General features: G+C 31.6%; 1 protein-coding gene across 1 annotated transcript in view; it reads left to right on the forward strand.

The window, feature by feature from the left end:
- The window catches only part of LOC106684762 (xanthine dehydrogenase), a 33,846-nt gene that overhangs the window by 4,274 nt on the left and 18,135 nt on the right, over window positions 1-11,437 (forward strand). Inside the window, exons 3-12 of the mRNA XM_014427022.2 lie at window positions 1,558-1,648; window positions 2,001-2,239; window positions 3,312-3,592; window positions 4,833-4,974; window positions 5,064-5,231; window positions 5,311-5,387; window positions 6,613-6,706; window positions 6,803-6,912; window positions 7,838-8,016; window positions 10,237-10,350. Of these exons, the coding sequence (XP_014282508.1) occupies window positions 1,558-1,648; window positions 2,001-2,239; window positions 3,312-3,592; window positions 4,833-4,974; window positions 5,064-5,231; window positions 5,311-5,387; window positions 6,613-6,706; window positions 6,803-6,912; window positions 7,838-8,016; window positions 10,237-10,350 (1,495 nt within the window). The remainder of the gene's footprint in view (window positions 1-1,557; window positions 1,649-2,000; window positions 2,240-3,311; window positions 3,593-4,832; window positions 4,975-5,063; window positions 5,232-5,310; window positions 5,388-6,612; window positions 6,707-6,802; window positions 6,913-7,837; window positions 8,017-10,236; window positions 10,351-11,437) is intronic.

Raw genomic sequence — 11,437 nt, forward strand, 5'->3', positions numbered from 1 at the left:
AAAATAAAAAGAATGGATACAATAAATATAATATAATGAAAAAAAATTATATACAATATTGCATAGAGGTACAAACGTCTGTAAATTTATATAATAAAAAGATAAATTTTAAGTAATAAATGTAAGATAAGGTGGAGGTACCAGATAAATATAAAATACAGATAAAAATATATAAGATAAAACATGGATACCAAATACTAAGTATGAAGTTATAAATTAAAGTATTAAGGGAAATATGAGATAAATATAAAAAAGAGAAAACATATATGGGAGGATAATAGGTAAGTTGACTTCTGAAATGCAGAATATAGAGTAAAATTAGAGAAACATTTTTAGCTATTTATAATCTTTAACTTTCTTGAGACTAGTTAATTTTGTTTAAATAAATAATTCAATTTTTATCCATTTTTGTCTCAAAACATTTTATTCTTCTTATAAGTCTGACGTTTCGGCCAATTCGGCCATCCTCAGGGACATCTACCATAAAACATATATTTATTTTTATTTATTAGAATTTTATGAACTAATTATAGTGCATCCATATTTCATTAGTCGAGTTGTTCCATTGAACCAGTCAGTTGTGACAGGGGGCTGTTAATTTTTAACGAACCCTCTGAGAAATTTAGAATCATAAAATGATTAAGGCCACTTCAAGATGTATGTCTTCTTTTGAATTAGTTATTTATCTCGACTAATTTCTGTAGGGGAGTTTCTTTAGCAGTTGTAATTTTTATCGTTGACTTTTGTGAATGATCAAGAAAAAATATGTTTGCTCAATGGAAAAAAAATCAGGAATAAAAATTAAATAATTTATTGTTTTTAACAAGATGTAAAATATAAATATCACTGACAATAGTTAAATATAAGTAAATGTGATTGCAGTTCAGTAAAGTTACGATTCATGTTCAACTCTTTAAAATATTAATTCCTAATAGTATTATTTAGACTAAAATACACGGAGGTAGATTACATAACAGGATGTTGTTAAATTAGATGATAGAAAAAAATATTTACAAATAAAAAATTAATGTCAATGAAAAAACTCCTAAATATAGATTAATTGACTATATTATATTAGACATTGGCAGAATAGCCTACCTTTTATTGGTAAATTAAATAGTTTAAAATTAAGTGACAGTGAGAAGACGTAATTAAAAAAAGGTAAAACGTAGATAGATAGAAGAACACTCTGTGAACCACTAAACAATACTTGTCAAGAAGAAGAATAAAATTTTTAGCTAGTTTAATAATGTTGGCTCACATTAAATAGTTTAATTACTATTTAAGTTTTATTTTACCCCACCCGGAATATCTTCCTTTGAGTTTTATTAGTACAATCTATGAAATACAAAACAAAATATTTTTTCTTTAGTTAGTTGTACCACTATTCAACCAAAGCAGCTATATTTTCTCCAAAGTAAAAATCTTAATTTTTTTCTTAAAAAGTTATTTTACACCTTCATTCCAATCATGTCTTCAATTATACACATGATATATTACTATTAAGTTTTAATATCTAATAAATAACTATCAGTCATTTCCTTAGCTATGGATTAGTGCATTTAATTGGCACAAAATTAGGTTGTGCTGAAGGTGGTTGTGGTGCTTGTACCGTTATGGTTTCAAGATATAAGAACAAAAAACTTATGTATCCTTTTTTTTTTTATTGCAAGTTTCAATTTTATCTATTTAATATTTTTGATAATTTACTTTCATTTCGCTAACGTAACTCAAAAATCTAACTTAAAGGTTATGTTTTTAAAATATTTTTATTTTATATTAAAACTAATTTGTGCTTACTATCTTATTAAACTGTTCATAATCACGTGTTCTTCATTTATGTTTTTGAGCCAAAGTTAATTTTAATATAAAATAGAATTTTTTCAATCCATTTTATCAAAAATTAAATTTTGAAATTCATTATTGCCTATTTTTTTTTTTAAATGGCAGATTTACTTTAATACTTAAATTAAATTTGGTTCAGTTCCTTATCATTTAAGTCACTATGCTGTTAATGCTTGCCTGATGCCTGTTTGCGCACTTCATGGAACCGCTGTTACTACAGTTGAAGGAATTGGAAGCGTCGAGACTAAGTTACATCCTGTTCAGGAGAGAATAGCCAAGTCTCATGGCTCTCAGTGTGGATTTTGTACCCCTGGTTTTGTTATGTCTATGTACACCCTTCTTAGGTCTTCCTCTGGGAGTCCATCATTGAAAGATATTGAAATCGCATTTCAAGGTAATTAATATTTTCAATTATTATATATAAATGTATGTGAATTAGGAAGGAGATGACTCGAGTTGCAGTAAAGAAAAATAACAATTAATAAATAGATTCAAATATTCATTAAGATCTAATATGGGCCGCCCATAGCTCAGTGGTTAAGACACAGTCTTACCAATTTGATGTTTATTGGCGGTGCCGGTTCGAATCCGGCCTGGGACGTCGACTTTTTGCATTGCGTGGCGGTCCCACAAAATGAAGAACTTTGACCCCCAACCATGGTTAGGCAGTATAGGACTCCAATGGGAGTCTTGGCCGAAAAAAAAAAAAAAAAAAAAAAAAAGATCTAATATTTTAACTAACATTGCAGGTCTTTATCACTGGTAAAAGAAAAAGGTATAGTGTAGGTGAGGTTAATGTAAGAGAATAAAACTGACATAAATGTTGGGGTTAGCATTAAAATAAATCAGAAATGATAAGAAAATTAAAGATTACAATCAGGAACATGTGTTGAGGTGGTTGAGATGTGAGGTACTCTATACTTAAGGCCTTGTCAATGCGTGTTCATAAAGGTACAGGTAGCTGGTTACGAGATGAATGGATAGGACGAGTCTTCTGGGAACTTGCTGTAGTTATGAAGGGGTACCCAGTGAGAAGCAGAGAGAAGGCAGCTACCCCCTATAGAAGTGGAAAAAAATTTATTTATTTAATAAAAATTAATTTTTTTTCAAGTAATTAGTTATAAGCACTGCTTTAATTATATATAATTTTCTTAAAAGTTTATTTTCATTCACCAACAACCATGGCTTGCCTCTCCTCCCCAGTTTTGAGGCTAGGTATGCCCTAAGTGCTGATGATTTTTTTATTTTTTGATTTGACATCACTTCGTATAATCGACACTCTACTGTATTTCTTTTTGGCTTAAAATGGACCTGTTGTTATCTGAAATGTTGTTTTTTGTAAATATTTGGAACTACTTCTTAATCGTTGTTCAACCTCTACTTAGGCGATCTCCTTCTTGTTTTCAATTTCATTTATTTGTTTTCGAATTATATTTTGCCAGAACTTAATTTAAGTAATATTTTAGGTAATCTTTGCAGATGTACTGGTTATAGGCCTATACTTGATGGTTATAAAACTTTTGTGAATGATAATGTTAAATCAAATCCTTGCCCATTGGGAAATGATTGTTGCCAAAACCAAAATAAAATATCGACAGTTAACAATCTTTGCTCTACTCCAATTAAAAATGGTCTTGATAGCAATGGAATTGAAAAAAATGGTGAAAAATCAAATTTTCTATTCAATTCTCAGGACTTCAAACCATATGATAGATCTCAAGAATTGATATTTCCTCCAGAGCTCGCTGTAAGTATACATTTTTAGTCATAGAAAATGTCATTACTTATTGGTAATTAACTTCTATGCTTCATTTATTTTAGTAACTGTTTTATTTTTCGCAATCCAGTTTTTAATCTTTAATAGCTTTATACTTTGAAATTTAAATTAACTTTAATATTGATGATGATGGATATGATGGTATGAGTGGAGGCTAGAAAGGATCTCAAAAAAGGTTTAAAAATTATTTATTTTTAATACAAGATATAAATATGAACATAATCATATTTTATTTGAACATAATGATGTTTCATTTTGTATGAATGTGATATAAATATTAACAGAGTAAATTATAAAAGACAATGTGTAAGTTTAGATCAAATAAATAAAGTAGTATTAATAATTGATGCAGTAATGAAGTAATAAACAATAAATAAAACTAGTTTACCCCTGCGAGAACTCTCGCATTAGATGTTTCCTTCTTCTCTTTAATTTATTCAAAAACAGTCAGCTTTAGCATTTACTCCCAGGTGCTTGCCGATGCTGGGTGAGCGCGCATTTCTCAACAGAAAGTGCATCGGACCAACCACCTCCTTCCACCCATAGATAGATAAACTCCCTGAAAAAAGGATAATCCTCTTTTTCCACCAGATGGGGGAATTCTGGCTTGGAAAGAGCAAAAATCCCAGTCTTCCTCAACAACCTGGCTTGATGTCCTTCCATGGTGGTATAATCCATCACCATGTGTTGTACTGTTTCAGGGACTTCACAGGTGGGTCACCAGGGATCAATATTCTTTCCAAAGCTCTGCAGCTTTCCTCGGAACCCATATCCTGTTAGGATCTGTGAGACCCAGGGAGGACCCATATAGCTTTCATTCTTTGTTGGACTGTGGGGAAAAATTTCTTAAGTATAGCTCCCTTCTGGCTCGCTGTCCACCACTCATTCCACTCCAACCTGGTACCTCATACCTGGTTGATTCAATTAAGCCTTCTGGAATAATGCACTATCCTCTCCCATCTTCTTGCTAAAAGCTTCCTATTTACTTGTTCCAAATAGACCCTTTGGTGTCAGTATTTTTTATGAAAAGCCACAATACCCAGAATTCCAGACCACCTTAAGCTAGGAACATATCTAATTTAAAGAAAATCCAAAATATTCGAAACATAGCACTGTTATACCTATTAAATAGGTTTTGTTTATTTTGTGTAGATGAATTCAAACCATGGACTGATTTACATTCTGTACAGATAAGATGTTTGATTAAAAGATTTCAGATAAGTTGGATAATGAGTCACTAGTTATCAAGGGACCTAGAGTAACTTGTTTCAGGCCAGTAAATTTTGGTGAGATAATTACGTTAAAGCATAAGTTTCCGAATGCAAAAATAATCAATGGAAATACAGAAGTAGGTATGAATTATTATTCTAATAGTTTTATTTGAAATGTACTTACTCCCTCAATTAATCCATTTATAATTTACTTCTATATATTTTGAAAGGCATTGAAATGAAATTTAAAAACTGTGTCTATCCATTTCTTATTATTGCTAATATGGTTCCTGAATTATCTTTAATGAGTGTTGAAGAAAATGGCGTAAGAATTGGAGCTGCTGCTACATTGACTGATGTCGAGAAGTTTCTCAAAGAACAAATTAAATTAAGAGAAAGTATGATTTCATAGTATTATGCTTTATTTTTATTTATCTATTTATTTTTTTTAATGTATTATTATTAATTTGATTTCAGGTTCAGTTTGTAAAATATATGAATCTATTGTTGAAATTTTGCAATGGTTCGCTGGTAAACAAATACGAAATGTTGCGGTAAGGCTTATTCATTTGATTTTAAATTATATGATAATATTATAATAATATTAATTAAGGCTTAGCAAACCCGAAGGTTCGATGCTGATACCACCAATCGCTGTTTATATACGTCCGTCCAAACTCAAATCTACATCAATCTTGACACTATCCTATTACTATTATATTTATGCAAACTTTTTCTACTGATCGGTGGATAATATAATTCTTCTTTCCCAATCTTTGCATTTGCATCTCCTAATATTGGTTTCATGTAGTTTCATGGTAATTTATTGTAAGTAATAAACACTCTTCAGAGAATTCATGATTTAAATAAAATAAAAATTTACTTTTTTTCCTGCCATTATTTCACTAATCATTTTGAGAATCATTTAGCGGAGGCTACCTCTCAAAAGAAGAACTGAAAAAATAACTTTCCCTGCCGGACCCGCCCCGCTAAGACCCCTGGAGAGGGACGGTCCTATATCACTTTTGAAATATTAGCTTAAAACGGGAAGAGGAGACTTTAATATATTAAAATTAAAAAAACGGCATGAAACCCTCCCGCCCTCCATGGTAAAATTATAGCTAGTAGGTTGGTCGATGTAAGACATGTCACAATCTCACAAGAGGAGATCATAACACAAAAAAAAGAAGGCAATTCTTCTTTCCCCGCCGGATCCGCCCCTCTAAGACCCCCGGAGAGCGACGGTCCTATATCACTTTTGAAATATTAGCTTAAAACGGGAAGAGGAGACTTTAATATAGTAAAATTTAAAAAGCGCCTGCAATTGTAAAACGGCATTATAAATTAATTATTTAGAATATCGAAGAGATGTTTTACAACCACTAAAATTTTTTTTTTTTCAATGATAGGATTTCTAACATCAAATAGCTCAATTATAGTGATCAATAATGTTTTAGGGGAGTGGGTAACTGAGTAAGGCGCTGTGCCAAACTCCAAGGACTCGGGTTCAAATCTGGCTGTGGCAGATAATTATTTATTCTGTTAGAGTGGCTGTGAGTCAACCCTATGAGTTCAAGAGCCCTCCGGGGTTCACCTAACTTCTATAAAGTAATTACCCTTACTTGGGGGAACAAATTGGCAGTTGAACATGATCATGAACAACCATTGTTCAAGAAACAGTACTTTTTTACGTAGTACTGAACCCCTGACCTTCTATGGGCTGTACAGATTTTGATTTTGATTTTCAATAATGTTTCAATGTTATTGTTTTTTTTAAAGGCCATTGGAGGAAATATTATGACTGGAAGCCCTATATCCGATTTAAATCAGATTTTGATGACATGTGAAGCAAAACTAGAATTAAAAAATTTAGGTAAGATCTTGATTTCTATTTTTTTGGTTTTGTAACTAAAGATATATTTTTATATATATTTTTCTTAAACTAATATTATAAAAAATTAATTTATAGATGGCTCTCGAGAAGTTGTTATGGACGATGGTTTTTGGACTGGGTATAGGAAAAACATTGTGAAGGAAAATGAAGTTCTATGCTCTATTACAATACCATTCTCTCAGAAGGTGATATAGATTTATAAATTTTTAAATTTATTCAATATAATACCAATTTCCACAAAACCTGTAATAGATGATTCAGCTAATTAGAATTAGATTCTCCTTCCAGTTATCTTTTATATACTGAATAATATTGATGGGAAGTTCGATTCTTTTAACTAAAAAGATTCCCAACGGTTCAATCCTCATGCTGAATTCATTCTTTTGCACAATATTTTTTATTCTATTATGTTTCAATGAGACATTTGTCATAAATAAATAAACTTTCATTGTTAAAATACATTTGGAAGATTCCAATGAAAAAGCATTGTCTCTGAACTACTGGTTAATAATACACCATTCTATATTTTACAAATTCAGAATAGGCTGGTTCTACGTTAGTCTTCTCACCTTTTGTGTTACTTCCATTCAGTAAGATGGGTTCCCTATTATATTCATTCTTTTTTTTTTTTCTCTTGGCATTTAACTCATTTCCCTTATATTTCCGCCTTTTAGTGTTTATTGTATTTATATATTTCTTTTTTATGTAATTTTTATTTGTTATTATTTCCGTTTTCATTAATTGTCTAACATCTTTTTCTAATTCTTGTTTATTTATACTTTTCACTGTCAATCTTAGTTTTAGTTATTTGTATCTTTTTTAGCCCTGCAACGTGAAACATTGGCTCACATTAAATAGTTAAATAGTTTATTACTATGAGTTTTTTTTACTGCACCCGGACCACATTTCCTCTTATACTATTATATTGATAATTTTTTATTTCTATAATATTGATGAAATAAACATTATGTACTGTTATTGGGTTTACCTCCCTTCCATCATTATAAATAGTAAACAAAGAAGTTATACTGCATGTCTTAAAACAATTCTTGCTTAAATTTTAAAATTATTTGTCTTATTTCTTTCCTAATCAAACATTGGTATTTTTAGAATCAGTACTTCAAGTCTTATAAACAGGCTAGAAGAAGAGAAGATGATATTGCTATTGTTAATGCTGCATTCTTGTTGGATCTTGAATGTACTAAGATAAAAAAAATTAACATGGCATTTGGAGGAATGGCCCCTACTACCGTATTAGCGAATATAACAGCATCCAAATTAATTGGAAAGTGAGTGATAATTTTTAAAGTGTTAATTGAATTAAATATTATTTTAATATTGCTGTACCTAAAGCTTATTATTGGGTTGTAAAATAAGTTCATAGCGTTTTTCAATATTTCAATTTAATTCTCTCTGTGTTTATAAAATCATGTTTACTTGGTGGTATTTTTTTGGTATTACTTGCTCAAAATGAAAGAGAAAAAAAATCTTTTGCATCATTTAATGATTTTTTATTTCTGAAAAGGAAAATCTGCAGTACAGGCGGTTAATAAAATTTTTAGTGTGTATGGCGATGATGCCTTAGGAAAAAGCACCGTCTATTAGTGGTTTGCTCGGTTCAGAACCGGAAATTTTGACTAGGAAGATGCAAAGCGCTCAGGTCGTCCTTCAACTGTTGATGAACAAATTCTAGCATCGGTCACAAACAACCCTCACTCCACGACACGGGATATTGCGGAAACACTTAACATATCTAATGCACGTTTCTTAAATCATTTGTGTCTCATAACCACAAAGGTATGACAAATATACCAAATGGCAATATAGTAATAATATCGGACTCCATTAGCGCTCTTCAAGGACTAGATATAATGTATTCAGTTCACCCACTTGTTCAACGAATTCATGAATACTTAATAATGCTAAACCAAATAGATAAATCAGTCTACTTCATCTGGGCTCCCGGGCATGTTGGTATTACGGGAAATGAGATGGCCGACAAAGCTGCTAGAGAAGCGCTAGTCCTCCCAGGTAGACCCGCAGCAATCTTAACTGCAAAGGAACTTGCTCACCCTTTAAAGGAATCTATTAATAAAAGATGGCAGGCAATGTGGGATGAAAGTCCACCCAGTAAGTTGAAACCTATCAAGAAAGATGTGAAGCCCTGGATTACATCAACCCAAAGTAGACGCCGTGAAGAAGTAGTGATCACCCGACTCAGAATAGGACATACCCGACTGACACACATCCATCTCATAACAGGAGAGGCACCTCCAAAATGTTCAAAATGTAATAGCAATCTGACCGTCAAACACATTTTTGAAGAATGTCGTCACTACACATCAACTCTGAACCAGTTAGGGTTACCAACAAATGTCCCAATGGCGTTGAGAAACGACGAATCTGTAATTGTAAAAGTCATTAAATTCATCCATCAGACTAACTTAATAACCAGCCTTTAATTATTATAATTATCTATTTAACCTGCCTTATTTTTAAAATTAGAACAGTCAGTTATTTGGTTTTTACCATCCTTTCCAATATCGTTACGATTATTAAACAAATTATAATTGCCACAAATTTAATTATAATTGGTGCGGATCAGTACACCATACCAAAGCTATGACTAAAACAACTTGGCCTTACCAAAGCCAACAACCAACGGGCGTTGATGACCAGGCTGTTAAACGCCCTTTCAAAACTAACAAACAAACAAACAAACCACAAAGGTATTGTTTTCCATCACGATAATGCCTGTCCTCACATGTCTTTCAGACCTGACAGAAATTATTGGAGTTTGACTGGGATGTGATCCCCCACCCACCCTATTCACCAGACCTACATAAGACAATTTAGCATAAGTTTGGACAGGTCGTGACACGTTTGTTCGCAAACATTTGAATTTCTACCACACATACTTTGTTTTTTAGTACAGCCAACAAATTAAAGCTATTTTTGGATTATGATAGCGAAAAGTTGTGTGATAAACTTCATATGAAGTGTGAAGATGTACCAAAGTCTACCCTTTCTAGAATTATTCAAAACAAGGAGAAAATTTGTTTTAAGTGTTTTGACAGAAAAGGAAAACTACAAAATATATCTGATAATTCTGGCGCATTTGATCAAAGTTGTACTATAGAGAAACACCTTAAAGCTATTAGTTCTCAAATATAAACCAAAATAACTGATTTTTTATAGCTGTAAGTTGTGTATTGTTTTCAAAAATATAAATATATACATATAAAAACATAATATGCATTTTTATTAACATTTTCACCTTTATAAACGAAGAAGGTACATTTAAACATCTCTTAGAGGGACTCTCTAGAAAAGCCTCTTTAAGTGATTAAAAATCCTATGTCCCTTGAAATCCCATTTATACAGATTACACTATGTATTATTATATTATAGTGAGAACATGATAACTGAATGTATGTAGAATTTATGAACAAGAATTTAGTTTTTAAATAATGTATCTGTGTTATATTGATTTTTAATTATTATTTAAGGAGCTGGGATGAAGCTATGTTGGAAGAAGCATTAATGAGTTTGATGGATGAACTTACATTAGCTCCATCAGCTCCTGGAGGGATGGTTTTGTATAGACGATCTCTTGTTTTAAGGTATATGTTATTGATATAAACTAAAGAAAGTATTCAGGTTATAGGTTATTTTTAAAATTTTTGTGAAAAATCTCTTTCTAAAATGATTTATTGGTAAAATTCTTAATTTAACTTAATAATGATATCCTTTCATAAGTCTTTCCCATTGTTATCAGAATACAATATCTATGTAATACATTACACATATTGAATACCATAATATTAACAATTAATCAAACACACATATCCAAGAATGGGGCAATGCAAAAATTTGTAAAATTGTGTTTTGTAAACTACGAGGCATGTCCAGAAAGTAAAAGTACTGTGCTGTTTGAATTTTTTTTCCTCAAAAGTTGGCAACCCTGAGGGATACTGAGGTGTCTCCTGAACAGAACGAGCACCAAGTACTGAGATTCTATTTCAGGGCAGGTTCTCTGGACAATCAGAACACAATTACATTTAAATAAATTACTCGCTACTTTTACAAATCTGTTTAATACTAGGTTGAGCGAACTAATCAATTATATGATCTTTGGTGACTGTTGATTCTTCCTGTCTTCTAATAAAAATGCTACCACTGACAGTAGACAAAGCATAATAAGGCTCTCAAGACTCAAGAGATGTCCACTCCATTGGCGATCGCAACAAAGAGAGAGCTATTTTGTATTTTCTAACCTCAATCTTTGTTTTATATATATTAAATTAAAAATTAAAATCTGTACCGCTACAACCCATGAAGGGTCAGGGGTTCAGTACTTTGTAAAGAAGTACCGATACTAGACCAACGGTTGTGCAAAGAGATGATTTGGTCAGAATCACGCTCGACCTGGCAATTTTTATCCAATTAAGGGTACCCAATTTAAGAGGCTGGGTGGACCCCAGGAGGGCTCCAGAACCTACAGGAGTTGACTCACAGCTACAGTTTAACAGAAAACAATTTTCTGCCCAGCTGGATTCGAACTCGGGTCCTTGGAGTTAGCAGCCATGCGCTTTACCCCATGGCTACTGCACTCCCCATTTCATATATATACAGTTACATAATATATAATATATTGTAATAATTTAAAATTATTAAAAATAAAATAAAAGGAAATTTTATATTTTTTTA

Source organism: Halyomorpha halys, unplaced genomic scaffold, assembly GCF_000696795.3.
Source record: "Halyomorpha halys isolate HHAL.00 unplaced genomic scaffold, Hhal_1.1 Scaffold613.1, whole genome shotgun sequence".
NCBI lineage: Eukaryota > Metazoa > Arthropoda > Insecta > Hemiptera > Pentatomidae > Halyomorpha > Halyomorpha halys.